Here is a 24,012-nt window from a genome sequence, read left to right as displayed (position 1 = left end):
CTTAATCTTATTGGATATTTACATTCATACCTAAAGTAGGTGATGATTTGCCAACTCCGCAATTGGCTTGCTGGTCGTGGGGCCCTTGGGATCGACAAATGGCAAATCAAGTACGTCGTGAATTGATCACTGGGCCGTTTTATAGCTATATTTTCTAAAATAACGTAAGGCGACGCAGCATCGATTGGGCGTTGATCCAATCCGATTCGACTTGTACTTATGGTGTGCAATTTCACATCTCTGCCGTTGAATAATGCGGCCCCTACCTGGGATCGGGAGGATAAGCCGTTAGTTTGCCATTCCACGGCTGGCTTCTTTTGAAGGATCCGTAGACCGGTTCGTTCGGCCTTTTCGGAACAGCGAACCAGGAAGAAAGGGGCGAATCGGCGAGGGCAACAACCGCGTGTTCTGGTTGGGTTGCCCACGCCGCATTACTTCGTCGTCGTCCTCCGGTGATCTACTGACCTGTCGATCTTCTCCTTTATCCCGCGGCGTGATTCGTCTGCGCTCGATCGTTTGTTCCGACCATGCCGGACGTTCAAGCTCTCGTCAATGATTTCGTGCTCAAGCTCAAGAGACGGTAAGTTTTCCCCTCGTTTTCCTGTAGGTTTATCGTCTCGTGTAGGGTTCTTTTGATATCTGGTCCTTCTCTTAGAAAAATTGAGGGTTCTCAAGCTACTGCCAAGCATACGGCGGAGCTGCTGCGGCAGGTCGTCTCGCAGCAGCGAATAACGTACACGAATCAGGCCGCTTCTCTTATTGATGCTGTGAAGGCCGTTGGCGAGCAGTTGATCGAAGCAAACCCTGTCGGTAGGTTGTGTTATGATTTGCCCTTTGTCATACCACGCATATAGTTGGTTGGCTAACGAAAGAACAATACTTGTAAATGTTATATATTTTTGAACCGATATTCTATATTGAGAGGTTATTCAAAAGTTTGGGAGTCATCCTGCTTTATAATATTTTGTTGACCTATAACTATTATCACTTGGAACATGTGATATCTACAAGAAATCTTAATAAAATTCAAGTCTTTGGTCAATGGCATTGCATATATCTGCTAGTGCAAGCATAATGCAATCTGATTGTAAATTGAATCCTTGGTATATTTACGAACTAAGACATTCATGTGGCCATACTAGTTCATTGTGTATAATTCATAATGATGCCAATGAAACAAGCAAAAAACAAAGCGTTCAGATGGTTGCAATTGCATTAGGGAGATATGCCTTTGAAGTTCTTCAAATATTGTTTTTCATCTACAACTTAAATTCATCGTTACATTTTTTTTGTTCTATAAAGCTTGTGATATATTGACACTGTGAGACTTCTACTACTGGATGACCCACAGTATTACATACTAGGACGTGGGAAATAAAGCTTCTCAAACATGCTGAATTTTTGTTTGTCCAATTACCTTGTGTGTTTGTATATAAAATGATAAAAAATGGTGAAGTTTGGCACAGAATGATATTGGGTTAGTAATGTATTTGACTAAAGGAGGTATACGTAAGATGCTATTCTTTTTCACAAGTGAAGCAATAAAAAGGTGTAGTTCATAATAAGAAGTAACGTCTAACACTTATTTTGGCATGAGGATGAGTTGGCACCTTTCTCCAAAGGCATGTGACTTTGTTTGCTGCTATATTTACAGGTATATTTCGAAAGATTTTCTAGCCACACTGTCCATAGTGCCTTCCAACCATTGTGAAAATTCTTTACTAATGTTTCCTTTTATTTATGGGTTACAAAATCACCATTATATGTATTTGAAAATTTGCATTGTCATTCCTATAATGAATTTTAATGTCTATATCATCCTAAATAGCCGACTCTACTTAATAGGATAAATGTTTGGTTGTTGTTGTTATATCATCCTAAAATCTGTTACAGACAATGGAATGTTCATACACTCAGTATCCCTTTTTTGATGTCAGAAGATATTTTGCATGTGCTTATAATCATTTGTGATCTTTATCTTCAAATGAAATGATGGTTCATAGTTGATGTGCTTGCACAGAGCTTGCTGTTGGCAACATTGTAAGGCGTGTTCTCCATGTAATAAGAGAAGAAAATGTTTCTTCAGCAATGTCTGCAGTGGAAGAATTGGCCTTGGGTAGTGATGATGATGAGGCTGAGCATGAAAATCGCATGGGATTATCTGCTGCAGCTGTTGCTGCGGCTGCCAGAAGCACCCTTCGTGCTCCTTCTCTGCAAACCCTCCTCGAAGATATCCCTGATTCTGCCACAGCTCCTCATCCTTCTTCTTCAGGGGGAGATTCTGAAGGAAAAAGCAAATGTATTACTCTCATATTTTACCATTATCTTCTTCTAACAACAATTTAGGTTATGCCATCCTTCCTGTGGCATCAGATGATATGATAAAGTAGATAACAGGTTATTTTGCTAGATATGTAAGCTTACAATGCTTCATTTATTATGAAATCTTTTCTCACTATCCATACACTGATGTTATGAATACTATTTGATATGCTTTTCTTCTTCAGCAGCAGCAGAGAGTAGCTCGAGGAACAAAAAATTGAAGCATGATGTGATTGAGGCTATTAATGAACTGATCCAAGAGATTGATACCTGTCATGAATTAATTTCAGCACAAGCTGTGGAGCATATTCATCAAAAGTATTATCTTGTGACATTATCATTGAATTTTTGCTCTTAAATATTATTTTCTTAGATATCACTAATTTATAAGATTCTCGCCATAATTAGGAAACTAGATCTCTTTATTGATATCATTTTAAAATTATTTTTGTAGCATGTGAATTCTCATTTATGATAGCACATACATTCACTGAAGTCAATCAACCAAATAAAATTAATTACATGCTAACTATCTATGGAATGGAGTTAATGGAAGAAAACAAACATATGTGATAAGAGCTCCAAGCTTGAGGACTACACGGTTACATTCATACAAGGGGGTTAAAACACAATGTGATGATAAGAAATAAAGTGTTAATTCCTACACTAGTGTGTCCACCTGGTAAAGGGTAAGAGCAAAAAGTAATAATTTAATGTATGGTTATTGAGTCCACTTGTTTCTATTTATTTTCACAATGCTGGTTATTCATGTATGGTGCCTTCAATGTCTTTATACAAACTGTATGTAATAATTTTATGTTACAACAACTAGCCATTGCGTCCCACTCACAGTTGGCTGCATGCCTTTTATAATCTGTAGGAGAATATTATCAATTTTTCTGCATTGATGCAAATGTAGTTTTGAAAGATAACGTCATTTTGATGTAATCACTGAATTTTTACTCTTGTCAGTGAGGTAATTCTAACTCTAGGGCGTTCAAGAACAGTCAAGGAATTTCTTTTTGCAGCTAATGAGAAAAAAAGGTCTTTTCGTGTATTTGTTGCTGAGGGTGCTCCAAGGTTAGCACACCTTGTTCACTACTATGTGCTATGCTTTGAGACAATTTCTAGAGTATTCTACATTTGTGTTTTGGCTTTAGCTTCTATTTCTATGATTATCACTCAGGTATCAGGGGCATGTTCTTGCTAAAGAGCTGGTTGGAAAAGGATTGCAGACCACTGTTATAACTGATTCTGCTGTTTTTGCCATGATATCACGTGTAAACATGGTAATACATAGACGAAAGCTGATGTTGGAGAAATGTTTTTCATCTATTACTCAAACTATACTATGTAGGTGATAGTTGGAGCTCATGCAATCATGGCAAATGGTGGAGTTATTGCACCTGTCGGCATAAATATGGTCGCACTTGCTGCTCAAAGACATGCTGTTCCATTCGTCGTCCTTGCTGGTAGCCATAAGGTCATAATAATCTGGTTAACTTTTTTGGTGCATTCTACCTATACAGACACTCAACCTTGGTGTCTTCTTTTCTGAAGAAGTGATTCTCATGCTTCCTTTTTGTTTTAAGAAATATGTGATGAACATATTTCTGTTGACAAATGTAAGTACATGGGAATTATACTAGAGAATGTGCATACATATTTTCTTTACAATCTTTTTAATTCGAGCAGAAATTAGAGAAGAAATTTGAGTTGATTTCACTGTTTAATTTGGAGAAAAATGTGTACTAGACAGAAAGGAAGTGAGGAAGGTATTATTTCATCTCAAGCCAGTTTTTAAGTTCCATTCTATGTGAGCTGAATTCAAAAGAAATGAGATCAAGATTTACCATTTGGCATTTGCTAATCAATGAGTGACGGGTCACTTTGTGGACCAGATAGCAATCCCCTTGGACTTACCCACTAGTTCTTTTTTTTTTATTTTAATTTTAATTTTAAAATTTCCCTTTCTAGTTCCATCAACTTTTTTTGCATTTGCTAATCAATCGTGACTGGTACTTTGTGGAACGGTTACCAAGATCTTTGGACTTACCCACCACATCTTTTATTTTTATTTTTTTATTTATTTTTCAGATTTTCCTCTTTCGTTCCATCCATATTTTCCTCCAACTAAATACAAATGGCAGTGTTTTTCTCAATTTATTCCTTTTCATTTCAAGTAGCACTGAAGTATCTGCATGAAACTTTTACCTTTGATTCCTTACCTGGTTCTTCGCCATAAATTTTTGACCAATGGAATGAACACTTCATGTAGTCCAAATTGTTTGGGATCAACTCCTTTAATTTATTTCTACCTAGATTTCCATGTATCAACAACGTTTCTGGGAGGACAATATGCAGTTTGAACTACCTGATATGACTTGCAGAAACTGCTTCTTGTGGGATCTATTTGTACTGCAATTTATTGCTTGTTTGAGATATTATTATCCTCCCTTTTATTCATCTTTTTCGTTTGCATATTTGCTGTGAAATCTGGATGAGTTACATTTTTTGCTGTTGTTGTTTTGCTGTGGCAGTTGTGTCCATTGTATCCACATAATCCAGAGCTTTTGTTGAATGATTTTAAATGCCCATCTGAATTGCTGGATTTTGGAGAGTTTTCAGACTGCATGGATTATGGTCAGTTAGGGGATTCTCCTCCTATTCGTGTTGAAAATCCTGCATTTGACTACGTCGCACCAAAGCTCGTCAGCCTTTTCATCACTGATATGTAAGTTCCTTGTATCCTTTTATCAAGCATTCTCCTGTTTACCAATATATTCTTTCTTTGATGCATCTTTATAGCTAAATAGCTTCTGACCAACTGTCATATTTTTTTAAATTGATGTTATTAATATTAATATGATGGAATAATGAACTATCTGCATATTCCCTCTAATGATTTCATCAAATATGTTTTTCTGGATTATGGAAATCAAGTTTTCAGTAAGCAATGATGATGCAAGGTACACATTACCATGTATTCTACTCAAGGAACTAATTTCATCTGACATTTAATTATCACTACCTGTGCCAAGGCAAATGATTACCAAAATTTATTAGCCTTTTTGCACGGAGATGTCAATTGTGATTATTAACTTGTATAGCATCTTGATTGTTTTCATCATCAGACAATCAGCTTCATTCATTGATACATCAGTTAAAAATAAAATGATAAAAACACAAGCAGGAAGCCAAATTGATGGAACAGGGTAGTCAAAATTGTACACCATGTAAGAGGAATATACCAACATTCAATCAACCTACTGAAGACATTTTAACCGGGATGCATTCCCATAAATAAGGTTGCAAAAAATTGTCGACAAGATATGAAGTTACACATGTATTTATTCCTTCCGCTGAAAAAAAAATGCTCATGTTAGGTGCTTGTGAATTACCCATGCTTTTGTTTTCATAGCGATGATGCTTACTGGTTCATCATGCTGACAACTCTTGTTGCTACAGGGGAGGACATAGTCCATCTTATGTGTACCGGCTAATTGCAGATTATTACTCGGCTGAGGACCTTGTCGTGCGACGAAAAGCAGCACCTTGAAATTTTATGAGGAGCCAAGATTTTGTCTAAATCCTTACTTAAATATGGTACACTAGTTATCTGGTCAGAAAATTTCCATGCTAGACACCAGTCAATTATAGTTTATTTTAGCTCTTCATCGTATATGTTCTATTATTCAATGAACAGCACAAGTGGTAAGAGGACGAAGAAGAATTTATTCCAAGTTGAGAGAGGTGTAGTTTTTTTGTCTCGAACTTAAGTTGTATCCAATTGTTTGAATGCCTTGCTGTTGTTTCTTGCTCTTTTTTTCCTTCATGTTTTCAAGAAACAATTGCGTTCTTTCAGTTTATCATTGGAGAGCAGTAACTTCTTGGAGGAATTTTGGCATGTACATTGGGACTAGAAGATGAATCGTCAATCGTAGCCAGCTCCCAAACGAGATGGTGAGGTAGTTGAAACACAAAACGAGATGTTCAATTAACAAGCCAAGGATCATGAACTATTACAGTTCATACTATAATAGCCATCAATATCAAGAATTTCATACTGCAATCACACATCGTATTATACGCAAGGTCTAAGAAGTTTTGAACGATACGGTTGATGCTTAGCCTTTCTTTGGAGCAGCCGTGAGACGACTATACATTCTTGCCATCGAACGATAGCCCCTTATATCGCCGGACCGCAGGAGATTTCCTATACACAAGGAAAAAAAAACATGATGCAATGCGAGGATATGATCATACTGATCCACTTTTATTCATTTCTTGAAGAGATAGATATACGAGCATTAGATATGAATAAGAATCCTAAATTATGTCTGGACTGAATCTTAGATTTATCAATGTGGAAATTCAAAGAGTTACAGTAGAATTTAGATTCCATGCAAATAAACTGGCATTCTCCATAGCATCCTGCATTCCAATAACTCAAATGCATTATACTCCTACGAGCACAGGAATCATATCAGATAATTGCCCTAAATCAGATGCAATTATTAGTATGTTTAAGAGTTCTTTTAAAGTTTAGTTTGTAGAAGGAAACAGGAAAGTAATTGCTTTTTTCAGAACAGAAAAGGTGGCTGTTCATGCATCCATCTATTGTTACAAATCTTAGCATATTAAATTTCTTCTCAACCTTCTATTATTTACACAATTTTTCTTTTTGACCTTACATCATGTAAATATCTTCTGGTGCCTGAAAAGTGGATTTACTCACATCTTTAGCCTTAACAATTTTATGTAATCGTAAGGCTGCATCCATTTGAAACTTCATAAGAAGCAAAAACTTGTGATATTGATATCAGTCATGAACTGTAACTACAAGCATGACAACGAGATGAATAATGAAACAGTAGCAAGAGGATAACTGCTAACCTGCATGATATTTGGTTTCCTGGAGACTCAAAACCAACAGAACCAGAACAAGGCAACCAATTTCTGATGACAAAATCAAGTGACTACCACAAGTGCAATAACATGCGTAGTTTCAATCGTATGCCCTGACCAAGATAATTGACACCACTCAGTTTCTACTCTATAAATGCTCTCAATGTTCACATACCATGAAATCGGCATAGAGTGAAAGAAAGAAGAAAAAACAAACATGCAAGAAAATATTCAGCATTGTTTAACTAATTTCCATCCTAATATCGCAGTATTGCTTCTAAATGGATGCTAAAAATCTAGCAATAATTGATCATTTCAATCAATATTTGATCACCTCGATGCATATTCCTACGAGAATTCACTATCTCTACTCCCATTTTTCATGCCCTAATAATATCTAAATTGCAGGCAAATTTTTCATTGCTGCAAGAGAGAGAGAAACAATTGTTTCTTCCTTCAACACATCACAATCAGATCCTAATTTGTTGGCAGAAAGTCGAGAAATTTTGGGAGAAAAAAGGGATCCATTGAAGAAATGGGCACGAAACTACCAGCGATGGGTGAATTCGATTGCTCAATCAATTAGTTTGAAGAAGTAATGCTGCTCGTGAATTGAAGAAAGTGGAAGTTTTATCGTACCTTCGGGTAGTAGAACCTTCAACCGTGGAAGGGCAGATCGAAAATGTTCACGCAGCAGGGAAAAGACGAACGAACTGGGCGAGAAATACGAGTCCGCTAGGTGGCGGAATCGCGTATCGTCGAATCTAGTAACATCTTGTCCGTCAATTACGGGCATCGACGGTCCTTGTTCTATTTCGCGAACTGGTAAAGTCTGACGCGAATGGTCTTTCCCCACGTCGCAGAGCACGGAGATGGCGGCTCTGTCTCCCACGGTGTGCTCTAGGGTTTCGGCCTGGGCGATTTCGGCAATGCTCAGGGCTAGGAAAAACGTGATAACTGAGTTGGGGGCATCTCCGTCAGCGAAGCAACTGGCTCCGTCGAGGCGTCGCAGTTCCTGCATTTCAAGGTGCGTGATTTTTGCTTGTCGTTGACTCGTCGTACAGGTTTCTCGTAGATTATCCAACAAGTAGGAATTTTGATTCCGTTCCTACCGGTAGTGAAGATTACCGGCGACTTCGAGTTGCTTGATGTCGATGCTTCCTCTCCACAGCGCGATTGCTACTGCTCGTCTGCAATCGGTTCTTGCGGCGGAGTCTCAACGATGGGGTTTGGTTCCACAAGGTACATTCTTTCTCGGTCTTCTTCTCTTTGTCTCCGTAGCTTAAACAACTCACCTATCAATCTTGTACTTCAGGGAATGTGGTGATTGCATGCATATGTTTGTTGGATACTTCAGCAGACGTTATATAGAAAATTTGTCAAAGCTAACAATTTGCTTCATGTTTTATGCGCCATTAGAGCTCTAACAATCTCCCATGGTCTCGAACCATGTTTATGGATTGGTTATTATCAGATTTATTGCCCATTTCTCTTAATGTACACCAATTCAAAACAGTATCTGCCAAGCAACTAGATGAATTGACCATTGCAGTGAAATCTGTGAATATTTCGTTAAAAACCTATAGAAAAAACCTTGTAGTTTAGATAATTTGGGCATCAAAGCATTGTTTTTGTTATGGTTCTATGACTAACTTTATATTACAGTCCTCGCATAGGATATACTGCAAATTATGGTTCTTTCTACGTCTTTGTCATACTTGTGCAAAACAACACAACCTGTTGAAATACCATGCCATTGCTCTGTTATAAGATCATACTGTAATGGTCAATTCTGACGAACGAGTGATTTAAAGAGTAACTTTCCTGCATTTCACCTGTTTGCATTGTAATTTAGCTGCGCACACATATGCTTATTGCATTTCAACTTGGGCAGGAATCTCAATGCCTTTATGACAGTAAGTTGCTTGGCATGCAAAGGCTTTCAACATGAACGGGGCTTGTAAGTTCTGTCGAACGTTCTCTCTTTCCTTCAAACAATGAACTCCAGCTGAAAGTTCTGTCAGTGAAGACTTTGATACCCATTTTTCATAGTAAGAAAATAGCTTTGGCAATTTGAAATCGATGCTCTTCATCAGAGTTTGTTGTGTTCAGCAGTTTGGTTGCTTTTAAAGCAGGATCAGATGTATTTCATGGTGAATCGTTAGCTTGTTATTTTCTAAAATAAAGAACACCATTGCCTCCTTTTCTGCGTGCAAGCGTGACACGTAGTATGTTTCATGCAAGGTAGCCTGTCATGCTCTCTGCCTAGTTGTCTGAACTCAGTTGGTGAAATGTCAATCTATCTATCTACGCACCAAAATACAACAGACTGTTCATTGATCCTAACGCCTACTTGCTCCGAGTAAATTATCGTAGAATCAACCATCTCCATTAAATGACAATAAAGAAAGAAAGAAAGAAGCCAAACATTTGGTAAGCACAGTATGGCAATCTAAGTAGCACTCTGCCGACACTGCGGATTCCAACTCCCGGTATTATTCTTAACCACTGCGTGCTGCATAAATCGGCTACCCGTGCCAAAGCAGCACCCAGGATGAATTCATGGCGTGTCAACTTTTTATTGGTTAATCTGTGATTTGTGTTTATAGGTTCCTTCGAGAATTCGGTCGTATGTATATGCGAATGGGCAGCAGATCCGATGGTAGGTGGCCTTTCGTTCTCACGGCTCACCTCCGCTCGTCGGCTGAGCTCTTTAGGAGTGAACTGAATGCTCGCTCTATTTCCATCCTTCACACCTCGGTTCCTGGTGTAGAGGGCTCGTAAGCAAAGCTTGAATCTTTTGGCGGTGCGGTTCCGCCTACCAGTAATTGCTGAAATGGCCCGAGAAATCCACGTTTCCTGATTTCTCGTTCGTGAATTTGTGATTTTTTGTTTGTTTTATACGTTCAGCTTGCCGGTTCCTGCTAAAAGTTTGAATCTTTTGTGGAGTAATTGTTTCAATCGAGATGTTGCACAACAAGTCGGAATCCGACGTTACCAGCTTGGCCCCATCGTCGCCGCCTCGGTCGCCGAAGAGGCAGGCCTACTACGTGCAGAGCCCGTCACGGGACTCTCATGATGGCGACAAGTCGACGATGCAGGCGACCCCTGTCTTCAACAGCCCCATGGAGTCGCCCTCGCACCCTTCCTTCGGGCGTCACTCGCGGACCTCGTCGGCGAGCCGGTTCTCCGGGCCGTTCCGGTCCTCCTCGGGCCTGAAGGGGTACAGTAAGAGGGTGAACGATAAGGGATGGCCGGAGTGCAATGTTATTCAGGAAGAAGGGTCCTACGATGATCTTGATGACGACAAGGGGCTGTCGCGCCGTTGTCAGATCGTTCTAGGGCTTGTAAGCTTCGTCCTGCTCTTTACCCTCTTCTCTCTTATTATTTGGGGAGCAGCACGGCCGTATAAACCAGACGTCGTTGTCAAGGTATCTACTTGCTTAATAGTATAACATTAATACTGCATTTATCTGAAATTTGTCATTCACAATTCGATCCCTCTTTCTGTTTATTGGAGTAGTTTATTTGAGATTACATTGTACATGCGTTACTCATTCAAGTTTACCGAGTGAAAAAACTTTCATCTTCAGTTGATGAACTTTTCCCTTTACTTGAGTTTTTGTTTTGGAAATCACGGTGGTCTAAGACCTGATACTCCTAAGGAAAAGCTTACATTAGTCATCAGTTGCCTCTTAGTTGAAGGGATCGATATCGATCGGCACTTGCAGAATATTCATTTTTAGCTTGATGAATGAAGCTTGATGGTGTCCTATTATGAAAACAACAGAGCCTTGAGATGATTGTTCACTTGAGTGATGATTTCAGTTATTAAAACTTATTGTTTCTCATTGACTAAGATGCAAGTTATTTAGTTGTTGTTGGTTTGAATTTACTCAACGATACTTAGCTTTATATTAGCTCTCAATGTTTTATCTTTCTCTCCAATGACACTGTGCTCGACATCCTATTGAAGAGAAATTTTTTCCCCAATCCTAACACCTCTAGGTATCTGTCTGTTGTTTAAGTTTCAGTTATTGTGTGTGCCTGCTAGACTTTTGTCTGATGCAAGTTTGAGCCTGCTGCATTATCTAACCAACACTCTTATCTCAGAGCTTATCGATGGATGACTTTTACGCTGGGGAGGGTACTGATGAAACCGGCGTCCCAACTAAGATGGTCACACTCAATTGTTCAGTGAAGATCAGTGTGTACAACACTGCTGCTATGTTTGGCATTCATGTTACTTCAGACCCAATCCGTCTAATGTTTTCGGAAATCACAGTTGCTACTGGAGAGGTGAGTTTGGCACGTGGTGGTATTTGATCATTAGATTCTTGAGACGACAATATTCGAAATACTAGAGCATAACCTAGGACACTATACGATCTTATAGTGGAGTTCTGCAACTGTCTTAACCAGTTGGGTGATTACAGATTACATTTTGTTTCTTATAAATATAGATAGTATTCTGAAGGTGAGTCAAACTGATTCTCACCTTCAGCGATTGGCTACTCGCTCGGAGTCTATGCATATTTCTTTACACTAGTTGTTGTATCTAGTCCAGTACTGAAAGGATATCCTTAAAGTGCTGGGAAGTTTAACTAGAACAACTATAGTTCTTGGAGGAGCTAATTGTCCTGTTTTTCTCCCACATTGCAGTTACAGAAGTATTACCAGCCTAGAAAGAGCCGTAGGACTGTATCAGTCGTATTACACGGCGAAAAGGTCCCACTGTATGGTGCAGGAGCAGCCATGTCTTTGTCCAGCACCGGTGGAGCAGTACCCTTAACGTTGGACTTTGATATCATATCGCGTGGATACGTGATCGGGAAGTTGGTCAGGGTGAAACACAGAAAGCACATTTCATGCCCGTTTGTTGTCGATTCGAGCAAAAACAAACCTATAAAGTTTGCTCAAAGAGCTTGCACCTACTTATGAACACTGATGCCAAAATGGAAATGAGCTTCAATTGCAAAACTCATTGTCTTCAAAACAAGAAGAAGACTAGGTTTTCGTCCATGTCGATAGTGGTTATGGTAAATTGTATTTGTTTATCAAAGCAAATAATATTTGATTTGTTAAGAGGTTTGCTTGAGGCTTTTGTTGTTAGCACTCCTGTTTACTGTAATGCTTGTATTGCTATTTAAAATGAACCTTCTGTTATGATCTCTAAATTAACTTGTTGCCATTCTTGACATTCCTGAGGAAGCCCCTCAATGTATCATCATTCCTTCCTTGTGTTCGTTCATTAACAACAAGACTCATCTCCTAACCAGAATTAATTCATGACAAACAAGAATTCTTTTTGTTTTGTTTGCTTAATTATGATGAAATGTTGCCAGCCAGAGTTGATTTGATCCGTCTACTTAAAAGCCAAGGTTGTTTATTTCCCCTCTTTTTCTTTTGCACAGTGTTGAAGCTAAGAATTTTGCCTTTTGTCTCCTTACTTGAGTAAACTAAACAGCAAAGTAAGCCTCGAAGAAATAAAAAATTAATATTTTAACTCTTGACCTCGAAGAAAAAAGAAAGAAATTAAACATTACGATATATTTGCAAAAAATTTAAGAAAAACTTGGAAATTGTAGAGAAAAGGTTATAGAGTTAAATAATTAAGTTTTTATGCGCAATAATGAGGTAGCAAAGATGATTGGAACCTGGGAGGATCTTCTCCAACATTGCGAGTATCCAAAGCCAGACTCTTCACTTGTCGGACGGCATCCGATCACCGTTGATCAATTTAACGTTTGAGATCTCATGACTTGGTCGGGATCCGCAAGTGTGATCCGATCATGTTTCTAATAATTTTGTCCCGCTTTATTTTTTTTTTAAAATGCCGAGTCTCGGTCGTCGTCGTTTTCTGGAGGAAGCCTCTAGAACTCCTTTCTTTATATAAATCTTCTGTAGTCGCCTTCTCCGCGGCGTGGTTTTCCTTGATCTGTTCGAGATCGTGCTCTCTCTCGTGCTCGCTCGCTCTTTCACCGTAATGGCGACGGATCTGAGGAAGAAGGCGAAGGACGCTTTCGTCGACGACGACTTCGAGCTCGCCCTTGATCTCTACACGCAGGCGCTGGATCTGGAGCCGCGCAACGCCGACCTCTTCGCCGACCGCGCTCAGGCAAACCTCAAACTCGAAAACTTCACCGGTATGACCCGCCGCCCCAGGACCTCTCGCCTTGGTTTGGGTATTTGGTTTTGCAGATGAGTTTGGTGCCTGCCCTGTGGCGTTCATTAAATAATTGATCAATTTTGAAGTGCGAGATTTTCTCATATATTGTGTTTAGGTAGCATTTTTTTTTTGTGACGCTATTGAGGATTTGGTAAGCATGAGTGGCTTCCACCGAAACTATTTTAGGGAGTTAATCTTCTTTGGGGGTTGACTCTGGCCCCATGGATTAGTGCAGCGGTTTCCGTGGATAGTAAAGTTAATCCTGATACGTATTTGCGTCTTGGAAGTATTTATGCTGTTCTTGAATAGGATTAGGATTTCTACTTTAGGACTTTAAGAAACAGTAATACAGTATGTACTAGTCTGTCTGGGTTGGCATGGAACACTATCATCGACTAGTGAGGTGACCATAAGTGTTTTTTCATCATAATTTTTTTTTTTTTGCTTAGTCAAGCTTAATTAATAACAATTTCAGCCTTTTTTAATTGGCTGAGAATTCTATTAACTTCACTTGGTACTTTTTATTTTGCAGAAGCTGTTGCAGACGCCAATAAGGCAATAGAGCTTGATCCTTCAATTCCTAAAGCTTATATGCGCAAGGGGTTAGTTGAAGATGCTTGTGGATGTTATGCTCTTTTGTTTGTTTGTTTGTTTGTTGTTCAAAGCTATAATTTTCACTTTCTTGGAGACGTAAGCCATATTTTTTGTGATTTCTTACAAGTAGATGGACATCTAGCGATCCACTTGTTTAAAAGCCTAGATTTGGATTATTAATAGTTCCAATTACCTAAAAGGCCAATCTACTCGGTCATGGTACCAAAATACAGGTCATTAGTTCCGTCAACATTGCTTCTGCAATATTATCAAGTAGATATTTTTGCGCACATATTGGGGTATTTCATTTAGCCATATTATTGGTTAAGATTTGGCTATCAAATAGAAAGATAGGTTTCTGTTCTAGATGACTAGTATTATAATTATAATTTGAGAATGATGAACACCTTCAAGCTCTTTATTCAATATATATCCATATGCAATATTGAATCTACCGTTTCCTGAGTATTTTTCAGCTTTGGAATGTCATTTTATCTGTTACCTTGTCAATAATATGACATCACAGATTAAGGCCTTTTGGGATAATTGATCATTAATCAAATTAAAAATGGTAGCAGAATAGGAAATAGAAGATCTATGATCAATCTCACTAGTGCTAAATGAAACGAGACTGATACATGATGAAGTCATCAAGATCGCCAGTGCAAGATAAATAATTATGGTATGTTCCTCTTAAGGTGGTATGCTCATATAGCATGAGTTAGTTGAATCTAGTTTGTGGAGGATACCTGCATGGAAGTGCTAATAATATAAAAACAATCTCTATCACCTTGTCTAATAGCTTAAAATTTTCAGATAAGTGGTCATGGAATCAAATTTGAAGCCCTATTTAGTTGCTTTAGAAGCACATTCTATGCAAGTGCAGCTCATTCAAATTCTATTGTCCATTAAGTTGTATCTAAGGCATCCCATATTTTCCCCTAAACAATCTGATAATGATGTGATCTGCCTTTTACAGTATTGCTTGTATGAAGCTTGAAGAATATCAAACTGCAAAGGCAGCTCTTGAAGCAGGTCTTCAATTGGCATCAGGAGATTCAAGATTCACCAAATTTATCAAAGAATGTGACGACTGCATTGCAGGTACATGTCTCCACATAGCTTAATTCACTTACCAGATGGAATGATGTCCTGTCACATTCTGCAATGACCACTTGCTAACAAGTAATCCATCCTGGTTTTCTGTTGTGTTTTATCAAATGGGAGTATTGTGTATTCCATCTATAAGTTGCAGTACTTTCTGTTGGAACTCTGGACATTTTTAAACTTCCATCAAACTGAATCTAACTAAAATTTATCTCGCTACTTCATTCTTTGTTTAGTTGAAGATAAAACATCAATTGTCAATTCTGCATTGGAGGACAGTATTTATCTGTAGCCTGAATCTTTCTTTGGGTTTATCCTATTATGTAGAAGAGGCCCATGGTCTAACAAAGGAACAAACAGAAAATGTTTCACAAAGTTCATTCTCTTCATCCAGTCCAACTACCAACTTTGGCAATAACTCTAATTCTACACCTGGTTCAACAAATCAGACCAAGGAAGCAACTAAGAAGCCAAAATACAGGTAAGTTTGAAGTCATGACTTCAGTGTAAAAAATCATATATGCTGATGCATCTTCCACATTATGAAAATCATTCACATGAATGCATCTTAGTGGTATGATATGTCTTATTATGCTTCCTACAACTTAATTGTTTGGATGATTAATTTTGACCAACATCTTACATTTCTGGCACATGTGGTGTATCAAGAGATTGCATTTAGTTATTATGTGTTTAGGAATATGTTATTCAAGGGAGTAATTTTCGTGCCCAAACTAAAAAAACTATATATGACTTGTTGGATTGGCAGAATGGTATGTTTTGTTGGTTTGTGAAATTTGTTTCCTAAGTCTTAAACTATGCTCTATCTCTTCTTTGTGCCCACTTTGCGGATGCAGAAGCAGATCATGATTAGATGTTACTATTTTAGATGCATCAGTTATGAAGCTGATGTCTTTTGATCTGTAAATTGCATACCTTTTATGTACTAGTTCTCTTTGTCTGATTGTTGAAGGCATTTACTATGTGTTTTATGTATTGACTATAGTCCCTAACTAATTTGAACAACCCAAGGATAGGTTGGTATTTATTATCTGTTCATTGGTTGACTATTATTTCATAGGTGATGTAGCATTTCTTGTCTTTTTTTTTTCTTTTGACGTCTAACTGAATGCAGGTATGACTTCTATAATGCGCCAATGGAAGTAGTGTTGACCATTTTTGCTAAGGGCGTTCCTGCTACAAGTGTGTCAGTTGAATTTGGGGAACAAATAGTATGCTCTGCTATGTGATTTTCTTCCTTTTTCTATACTGTTCAAAGTTTACCTGTCTCAAGTTATGATTGAACGTAGCTCCAAAATATAATAGTGGTTGACATGATTATGCATTTATAATGTCATGGTGCAGTTGAGTGTTACGATAGATATTCCTGGGGAAGAACAGTATCATTTTCAACCTCGTTTATTTGCAAAGGTATTTCTCTTCTTGACATTTTGGCTACTACACTGACTATAATAATTATTTCACATGAAGTTAGTATTTAGTACTACTCGTCTAGTACTTTAAACTACTATGTAAGGCATTTTGAAACATGGGTGTACAGATCATACCAGAAAAGTGCAGCTATCAAGTCTTATCTACCAAAATTGAAATCCGACTCTCAAAATCTGAGTCAATTGCTTGGCCTTCACTAGAATACAGTGACAAGAAAACTGTTCCCCAGAAGATAAATTTGCCAGGTAAGGCCAATGATGAGGTTTTATGCATCACTATGTTCAAACTAGAACATCTAATGATTTCAAATAGTACTAATATAAGATACTCGCTTAAGTGTCACTGGTTGATTTCCATCTAGTTTACCTTGCATCTCAAGCTGGTTTTTGTCGGTTGATTCTTCATTTGTGCTCACTTGTAGAAGCAATCTGTGTATTTAATAACAGAGAGAGAATCATTTTTGCATTCATATATTTGATTTTCATAGTTTCTCATTTGTATAAATATTTCATCAGAGACATCTCTCTGGCTTGATTGTTTGTTTTTGCTTCTCTTTTTTGGCATTTGTTGGATTTGGGTGTTGCTTCCCAAAATGAGTAGGCATTCAAGAAGATAGCATCCTGCTATTACATTGATATAATAGCTCACTGTAATTGTTATGTAGGACTAATAATAGGCATGGAACATCCTTATTTCAATGCGACTCCATGTGTCCTCCATGGTTTAGAGGCACAAATATATCGCTTCACTAGCACCATGTTGAATTCTAGTGGAGCTTGTCATTCCAAAATAATGTATTTACACACCACAAGATGATGAGTTGAGGAAATGAGGGTTTTAGTTCATCGATTAATTCTTCAGTGTCTGTATCAATTACACTCAATTTGCAAATTTTTGTTCCTGTGTTGGATGCCACTGAGACACCGAGTGTTAACTGAAATACCAAAACCAGCAGCTTCAAACTCACAGAGGCCATCTTATCCATCCTCAAAATCAAGAACAGACTGGGATAAACTAGAAGCACAAATGAAGAAAGAGGTATAAAATGACATTCGATCTAACGCACTGCTTCGTCTTTTCAGAAAATTTTGCACCTCTTTTTCTCAACTGTCTCATTGTGACTTTCTCCAGGAGAAAGATGAAAAACTAAATGGAGATGCTGCACTGAACAAATTCTTTCAGGATATTTATCGAGATTCTGACGAGGACATACGACGAGCAATGAGCAAGTCATTTGTAAGTCATTATGAGTCACTTCTTTTGCCTAGAAAAGGAGAATTATCGCTCAGAACAATTGCGAGACTAATTGTTTCTAATCTAAATGCATCCAAGGAACAATCCACAAATTTAGGAACCTCATTCAATCTCCTATCTCAATATAGGTTGAATCAAATGGCACAGTGCTGTCCACAAACTGGAAGGAAGTGGGTTCAAAGAAAGTGGAGGGTACTCCACCAGATGGTATGGAGTTGAAGCGATGGGAGTATTGATCTTTATTTGTCGCTCTGCCTTCTGCAGCAAAAGTACCAAAGACTTTTAGTTTCATGGGTATGACTTAATCAATCCTAGCATGCTCTTTTCCTGTGCATAATTTGATTGGTTTGTTGAACATACACTCATGAACCTTGCTGGTTGATTGTGTCTTATTTGACTCTTTCCTGTTGGTGCACCGCCTTTATTTAAAGAAGTTTCTTCTCTTGATTCATTAATAACTTTCATTTGGGTTACATAGTCGTAACTAGTTCTCCATTATGAAATTCAACTGCCTTGTGTGTTCCTTTGCTTGTTTAAGAATAATTTATAGTCATCAACATAAAAACATAATGACTTTTCGAAATGTCCTATTAGATCACTATATTAGTACCATACGAGATCAATATTCTTTTTAAATGCAGGAGCTGATATTTTTGTTGAGATTCAACCCAAATTTTAGAATCACTATGAAATAATAATTATCAATAATTTTAATAATTAATATTGTGCTTGATTAGCTTTTGTTTGTATTGTCACCCAATGGACCCCAGAGCAAGTGAAAGAGCATGTTCCACTTAACATTGTCGCTTAATGTTTATACAATAGATCTGTACTCCCCACTAAATCCTTTGGTACCCTTAATGCTTGGTTTCATGATTAGGTCCAACAAAAGAAATATAGTAGTCAATAACTTTCACAAGATTTTTATTCCCACTAAATCAGTTGCGTGTGAATGAGCCAACATTTGTTGATTGTGATGAGAAAAAGCAAAGCGACTTGTTTTTCTATCAATTTTAAAGCCCTACAAAATTGTCTCATTCGCTCAAATTGTCATGTTTTATGGCTTGTCGAAGGCCCTACTTTTAGTTTTATTTTTTTTAAAAAAATCATGATTCATTATGTTTTACTTTTGTAGAGCTTTTGAATACACTTAATAAAATTAAATTTTAAATATTTTATATTCCTATTCTATCCCTTTACTATGAAATAATATGCTCACTTTTTAAAAGAAAAATAGTTTCCCTTCTATATATATTTCCCTTTTTAGTGTCATAAAATTTGAGCTCTTTATTGTTTTTATTCATTTAAAATCTAACTTTTTCGCTAGCCCTTCAATATATGAAACATTAATGGTATCTTTCAATAGTTATGCCACCATGATTTGAAATGTTGCCATCTTTGGTTGGTTTGTGATTTCTTTCTTTAATAATATTCATTTTTTGAAAAGAAAAAAACATATATTTATAATTAAATTTGACACCTTTAAATTTGTAAAATGAGCTACATGTTAGGACTCGTACTATTATGTTGCTTTAATTGGAACTTGGACCCATTAAAAAAACAATACAAAATATGAAATATTAAAAGTAAGATTGATTTGCCCCACTAATTAAGGAAAATTAAGAAGGTATCAAATTTATTGAGCAACCAACCCACACACCTTTGTTATTATCATTTCGTTTCAATTCATTTGGTCAAAAGATGATAACAAGAGTACACAATTGTTATTAGTTAATCAAATATTTTATGGTTTAATTAAGTCGATCGAATTAAAATATCCCTTGTCCACTTTGCATTGCGTTGCATGAACTCTTTCTATCTCCACAAAAGACAAACTCATTCACAAGTTTTAAAATGATGTATGAATCATGTGTAAGTCATAATGCGATAGATCACTTGTCGCCATCATGCTCATCCCCATGTGTTGGAGGTGGACCCCGCACTAATTCAATATTGGACTCATTATTAAAGTCAAATAGATTGATAAATAATAATAATGCATTCAAATAGTTAGTTGCACATCAAATCAAATTATATGATTTAACGGTTGATAATAGAGTGCTAAACCATTATTTTCAAGTATAATAAGTTTTTCTAGATTAATTATTAAGATTTGAAAATCCAAGACTCGGTTTTGATTGTTAAAACAAAATCGAAATTGAAATGAGAAAATATTTATGAATTTTGAATTATAAATATTCCATCCCTTTCAGCATATCAAATATTGGAGAAACCTAGTTTTTGGACCGTTTGGTTTGGTTTGGTTTGGTTTGATTTGATTTGGTTTGATTTTCCGCGGATCGGGTGTGTGGATTGAATTGGCCCGGCCGTGGCAAGGGAAACGGAGCATCGGATTCGCTCACTTTCTCACTGCGAAACAGAACGCAACGTGGGCGTCTCTCTGTTTTCCCTTTCAAAGCGATCATTAATGGCGAAGCAAACAACATTTGCAGGCCTCATGTGCGTGGCGAGCAGACAAATCCCGTGGCGAAACGTACCAGACTCTCCCCAGCAAAAGCACGAGCGAGAGCTCACGTCCAGAAGAAGAAGAAGCAGCAACTACATCACGAGGAACGAGGTGTGATCCGGGCATGGCCAAGCTCTGCAATTCCCACATATATCTATATAAAAAAAAAACTACCTGCCCTAAGACCTTGAAACGAGCAAAAGGCGACGGAGAATTGAAGGAAAGCTGGCCTTTGCAATCTCTCGCTCGAACACGAAAAAGCAGATAGAACTTTGTGGTACCTCAAACCTACCCACGCCGGGAAAGCAGAGAGAGAGAGAGAGAGGCCAGGCCAAAGAGATTGGCGGACAAGAAACAGGACATGGTACAGAAACACAGGTGCTGGTGCAATGGGACAGCAACGGAGATTGGGGCAAAGATGATGGCAGCTTTCTCGATGCCATGGAGATGGAGATCTTTCACATCTTCCCCGTAACTTATTATGTTATCATTCAGAGGAGAAAGTTCGTTCTTTGCCATCACTTCCGCATCATAACACAAAGTTTTGATTCATAGGAAGAATTAGCATCGGCTTGAGTAACATATTACACACGGACGTACGATTTACTAATAAGCTAATTAATCAACAGAGACTCAGAGAGATGCAGATCGAGTCTCTCTTCTCCTACATGGAGACTAATAGCACACGGACACAAGGATGATGAACTAAAAGAGAGCATTAAGGGCTCAGGACGATGCGTCAATCCGGTCTGCTCTGCCTTCGCCGGGATCGCTCATCGATCGCGCAAGCGGAGACTCAGAACCTGAAAAGATTGCGACGGATTGTTAATATGGTTGTTAATCTGCTGTTCAAGAAAGAGAGGTGGGTTAAGAGATATGTCAGCGTGGTACTTTGGTCGGCGACAGTGAACGAGCGCTTACAGTGCGCGATGGCGCTCTGAATCCCGTCCTGCTGCTGGAGGAGCGAGTCGTCGCGCCGACGAGGAGGCGACGGCAAAGGGACGGCCGCCACGGCGGCCGACGCGGACCGGCTTTTCCCAAGCCGCTTGCAGACGATCCTTAGCCCTGCTGCTAGAATTTTGCCGCCGCCTGCGACCACAGCTGGTACAGGCTGCGGTGGCGGCGCCAGCGTTTCTTCTGCTGGAGTCGGTGGCGGCGGCGGAGCTACTTCCTCTGTTGGTGATGGCGGAGGTGGTGGTGTAACTTCGGATTCCGCGTCCGTCTCCTTGGCTTCAGGAGCGATCGGCTCCGCAGCCACCGTGTCAGCAGGAGGTAGATGGCTGGTGAGCCTCAGTCTCTCTGCGTACTTCCTCGAGACGCGAACGTAGAGCGGCTTAATTTTGTTGAGATATTTTTGTAGCATTTCTCGAACCAGCTTCTTCTCTGCCTCCGTGGTCGGTGAGCCGGCGATGTGAGCTGACTCTTCCGTCGAGTTCTTTGCTGCCCGGAGGTCCCTTGAGAAGAAAGAAACTAAGGGGGCATCCACCACCTTGAACTTGATAAAAAATTTATTTTGCTGCTGTTGCTCTTTTTTAGGGGCCGCCGTCGCCATCGGGGCAGTGGCTTCGGAGTTAGGCTCGGCCTCCGCCGGCGAGAGCTTCGGCTTGCGGAGTCCGAGCAAGAAGACTCGGAACTTGGTGGCGGTCCGGAGGAAGTAGGCTGGCAACTGGGGCTTGGGATCGGCTTCGGAAACATCGCCGCCAGCGATAACGACGGAGGAAGGGTCGAAAGGAACGAGCTTTCCCTTAAAAAGCAAGTCATGGGAGGGGGACAAAGTGTCAAAGCCTACCTCATCGCCGCCTCCACCAGAGCTGACAGTGAAGTTAAACTCCCTCTCCACCGCTTCCTCCACGCCATTCACCTCCTCGCCACCCCTCTCCTCCGCCTCCTCTTCATCGCCGTCCGAAACGGCGGCGAACTCGAGGTCGAAGAAAGGCCCGTCGTCGTCCCCGCCATCGTCCTCCTCCTCGTTATCGTCCGAGGAGCAGAGGACGGAGGCGCCAATGGTGGAGCAGGCGCCGGCAGCATCAGCGACAGCTGAGGCGGCCTCGCCGGCGCTGCCACTGCTGCGTAAGTATTTTAGGAAGCCGAAGGAATCCATGGTAAGTAAATGCAAAGGAGAAGCCTCTCTCTCGCCTTTTTAACTCACTTTGTCAACTTACTTCTCTCTCTCTCTCTCTCTCTCTCCCTCTCCCTCTGTCTCTTTCTTCCTTCAGTTCCTCGAGCTACCGCTTGCACTGCCACTGCCACGCGCAGACGTTGATGCCTTTTCTTAAAACTGATCCCACTTTAATTCGAACGCAAGTTAAATATTATTTATTTAACATCAATTGTTTGTGCTAAGTATTTTTATAAACGAACGATCCAACCTGCAATTGAACAGCAGGTCCCCTGTTACTGGAAAAGGTAACATTAATCACTGTGGACCATGCGACTGCACCGGGACACCCACCACCGGTTCGTATCTTTGCCGAAGAGGGCGATAGTGAAGGAGCATGGCCCGGTACGGCGCGAGGACGAGCGGCAGGTGACCGGCTTCTCGTCGATGGAGGAGGTGGTGGTAGCGAGGGCGGCCGTGCGGGCGCGGCTTCCGATCAGCGTCAGAGATTGTACGCGTCCGTGCGAGCTAGTGGAGAGACGACGTGGTGGTGGTGGTGGTGGTGGTGGTGGTGGTGGTGGTGGTGGCGGCGGCGGTGGCGTACTCTGCAGCGGGTGAGGGAGTGAACGCCGTGTGCTCGACGTATTGCTCACATGACTCTGTTTCCTGCTGCTGAGTCAACTCGTGGATGGGCCAGCCATTGGAGGCCCATTAAAAGAGCCCGTCTTACCTACAATTCTACAAAATATATCACAAATAATTTATTTAAATACAAAATAATAAATATATTTATTTTAGTATTGCTTTATATATAGCATATCGCTTTACTCCTATCATATAAAATTAATTTATCAGTTATTATTAAATTAAATACTAATTATCCTAACCTTTTGAATGGAAAAGAAAATAAAATGGATATTGCTTGGTGCTCACATCAAATCTACCACAATATCAACAAGGAAACTGCATCAATCTCATAAATATTTCCAAAAAATAAAAAGTAAAAATGTTTTAAGAAATTAAATTAATGGAATAATAAAATATATCTAATTTTACATTCATTAAAAATTAATATAAACATTAATTTTGTTTATAAAAATTTAAATTTAATTTAATTTAATATTTTTTTATATTTTGTAAAATTCTTAAGGTAATACAAAAATAATTACAATCTTTAGAATAAAAAAAGATAAATCTAAATTTATAGAAAAATAATTTTACAATATGTATAACCTTAGTAAATAAAATTTTAATTTTATAAATAAAAAATATAAAAGTGGTTGTTTGAATTTAAATTTATAAAAAAATATTTTTTATAAAGTATTTAGATAATAAAAATGAAAAGTGGCTATTGATAATTTTAGAAATTAAAGGCGTCCCTCTGATTTTTACAGATAAATCAATATCACTTAAAGTTTCTAAAATTAGAAATTCTTTTTATTTTGAACCTAAATTTTAGATATTTTTCAACAAATCTCTCATTAAGATTTAAAATTGTCATAACAGTCCTAATTTGAAACTACTGATTTATTTATGGAATGTTTTTCAATGAATGGTTCAATGTGATTGATTAACGAGTTTGGGAACTCTTAACAATATTTTGTTGATTTACTTTATCAAGGGCAATTTTTTTCTTAAAAA

The 24,012-nt window shown here is 38.7% G+C and overlaps 5 protein-coding genes and 1 long non-coding RNA gene across 9 annotated transcripts; 4 read left to right on the top strand and 2 right to left on the bottom strand.

Moving 5' to 3' along the window:
- The first annotated feature begins 369 nt into the window (after window positions 1–369).
- Window positions 370–6,143, top strand: LOC141826855 (uncharacterized). 2 transcript variants are annotated; one of them, XM_074714173.1, is made up of 9 exons: window positions 370–580; window positions 656–810; window positions 2,021–2,299; window positions 2,511–2,640; window positions 3,295–3,402; window positions 3,509–3,611; window positions 3,680–3,805; window positions 4,863–5,056; window positions 5,791–6,143. In XM_074714173.1, the coding sequence occupies exons 1-9, from the start codon at window positions 528–530 to the stop codon at window positions 5,879–5,881; spliced, it is 1,239 nt and encodes a 412-aa protein (XP_074570274.1). In that variant the 5' UTR covers window positions 370–527; the 3' UTR covers window positions 5,882–6,143. The 2 variants fall into 2 exon arrangements, with proteins under 2 accessions (XP_074570274.1, XP_074570273.1); XM_074714172.1 differs by having other exon boundaries at window positions 371–580; window positions 2,508–2,640.
- A 171-nt stretch (window positions 6,144–6,314) lies between these two features.
- Window positions 6,315–7,955, bottom strand: LOC141828435 (uncharacterized). Its single transcript, XR_012601764.1, has 2 exons — window positions 7,870–7,955; window positions 6,315–6,538 (listed from the first exon to the last, which is right to left on the bottom strand). It is a non-coding gene; the product is annotated as an uncharacterized LOC141828435 (long non-coding RNA).
- Window positions 7,956–8,025: 70 nt separating this feature from the next.
- LOC141828434 (uncharacterized) lies at window positions 8,026–9,372 on the top strand. The gene is made up of 3 exons (XM_074715863.1): window positions 8,026–8,257; window positions 8,354–8,472; window positions 9,125–9,372. Exons 1-3 carry the CDS (start codon window positions 8,103–8,105, stop codon window positions 9,142–9,144), a joined length of 294 nt encoding a protein of 97 aa, XP_074571964.1. The 5' UTR covers window positions 8,026–8,102; the 3' UTR covers window positions 9,145–9,372.
- A 619-nt stretch (window positions 9,373–9,991) lies between these two features.
- On the top strand, window positions 9,992–12,407 carry LOC141828433 (uncharacterized). The gene is made up of 4 exons (XM_074715862.1): window positions 9,992–10,010; window positions 10,141–10,661; window positions 11,344–11,529; window positions 11,893–12,407. The coding sequence occupies exons 2-4, from the start codon at window positions 10,197–10,199 to the stop codon at window positions 12,169–12,171; spliced, it is 930 nt and encodes a 309-aa protein (XP_074571963.1). The 5' UTR covers window positions 9,992–10,010; window positions 10,141–10,196; the 3' UTR covers window positions 12,172–12,407.
- A 751-nt stretch (window positions 12,408–13,158) lies between these two features.
- On the top strand, window positions 13,159–18,264 carry LOC141826678 (protein SGT1 homolog). 2 transcript variants are annotated; one of them, XM_074713952.1, is made up of 10 exons: window positions 13,159–13,376; window positions 13,932–14,001; window positions 14,973–15,097; window positions 15,428–15,581; window positions 16,236–16,332; window positions 16,466–16,531; window positions 16,662–16,797; window positions 17,508–17,590; window positions 17,684–17,788; window positions 17,935–18,264. In XM_074713952.1, the coding sequence occupies exons 1-10, from the start codon at window positions 13,217–13,219 to the stop codon at window positions 18,040–18,042; spliced, it is 1,104 nt and encodes a 367-aa protein (XP_074570053.1). In that variant the 5' UTR covers window positions 13,159–13,216; the 3' UTR covers window positions 18,043–18,264. The 2 variants fall into 2 exon arrangements, with proteins under 2 accessions (XP_074570053.1, XP_074570052.1); XM_074713951.1 differs by having other exon boundaries at window positions 17,505–17,590.
- A 2,538-nt stretch (window positions 18,265–20,802) lies between these two features.
- LOC141828285 (putative membrane-associated kinase regulator 2) lies at window positions 20,803–22,418 on the bottom strand. Of its 2 annotated transcripts, none has more exons than XM_074715684.1 (2): window positions 21,165–22,418; window positions 20,803–21,076 (listed from the first exon to the last, which is right to left on the bottom strand). In XM_074715684.1, the coding sequence occupies exons 1-2, from the start codon at window positions 22,372–22,374 to the stop codon at window positions 21,000–21,002; spliced, it is 1,287 nt and encodes a 428-aa protein (XP_074571785.1). In that variant the 5' UTR covers window positions 22,375–22,418; the 3' UTR covers window positions 20,803–20,999. The 2 variants fall into 2 exon arrangements, with proteins under 2 accessions (XP_074571785.1, XP_074571786.1); XM_074715685.1 differs by having other exon boundaries at window positions 21,195–22,418.
- Between the last annotated feature and the right edge of the window lie 1,594 nt (window positions 22,419–24,012).

Source organism: Curcuma longa, chromosome 4 (assembly GCF_044706935.1).
Source record: "Curcuma longa cultivar G26 ecotype Majalengka, Jawa Barat chromosome 4, ITB_CL_G26_1.1, whole genome shotgun sequence".
Classification (NCBI taxonomy): domain Eukaryota; kingdom Viridiplantae; phylum Streptophyta; class Magnoliopsida; order Zingiberales; family Zingiberaceae; genus Curcuma; species Curcuma longa.
The sequence above is the reverse complement of the archived record's forward strand: the minus strand, read 5'-3'. Positions and strand labels throughout refer to the sequence as shown.

Bases quoted from the DNA above. Each gene is read 5' to 3' on its own strand.
- LOC141828433 (XM_074715862.1), top strand. From the start codon at position 10,197: ATGTTGCACAACAAGTCGGAATCCGACGTTACCAGCTTGGCCCCATCG. The intron at 10,662-11,343 runs GTATCTACTTGC...CTCTTATCTCAG, and splicing joins AACCAGACGTCGTTGTCAAG to AGCTTATCGATGGATGACTT. The intron at 11,530-11,892 runs GTGAGTTTGGCA...CCCACATTGCAG, and splicing joins TCACAGTTGCTACTGGAGAG to TTACAGAAGTATTACCAGCC.
- LOC141826678 (XM_074713951.1), top strand. From the start codon at position 13,217: ATGGCGACGGATCTGAGGAAGAAGGCGAAGGACGCTTTCGTCGACGAC. The intron at 15,098-15,427 runs GTACATGTCTCC...CCTATTATGTAG, and splicing joins ATGTGACGACTGCATTGCAG to AAGAGGCCCATGGTCTAACA. The intron at 17,789-17,934 runs GTAAGTCATTAT...ATCTCAATATAG, and splicing joins GAGCAATGAGCAAGTCATTT to GTTGAATCAAATGGCACAGT.
- LOC141826855 (XM_074714172.1), top strand. From the start codon at position 528: ATGCCGGACGTTCAAGCTCTCGTCAATGATTTCGTGCTCAAGCTCAAG. The intron at 2,641-3,294 runs GTATTATCTTGT...TACTCTTGTCAG, and splicing joins GTGGAGCATATTCATCAAAA to TGAGGTAATTCTAACTCTAG. The intron at 5,057-5,790 runs GTAAGTTCCTTG...TTGTTGCTACAG, and splicing joins AGCCTTTTCATCACTGATAT to GGGAGGACATAGTCCATCTT.
- LOC141828285 (XM_074715684.1), bottom strand. From the start codon at position 22,374: ATGGATTCCTTCGGCTTCCTAAAATACTTACGCAGCAGTGGCAGCGCC. The intron at 21,077-21,164 runs GTACCACGCTGA...CAATCTTTTCAG, and splicing joins GTTCACTGTCGCCGACCAAA to GTTCTGAGTCTCCGCTTGCG.
- LOC141828434 (XM_074715863.1), top strand. From the start codon at position 8,103: ATGGCGGCTCTGTCTCCCACGGTGTGCTCTAGGGTTTCGGCCTGGGCG. The intron at 8,258-8,353 runs GTGCGTGATTTT...CCGGTAGTGAAG, and splicing joins CGCAGTTCCTGCATTTCAAG to ATTACCGGCGACTTCGAGTT. The intron at 8,473-9,124 runs GTACATTCTTTC...CAACTTGGGCAG, and splicing joins ATGGGGTTTGGTTCCACAAG to GAATCTCAATGCCTTTATGA.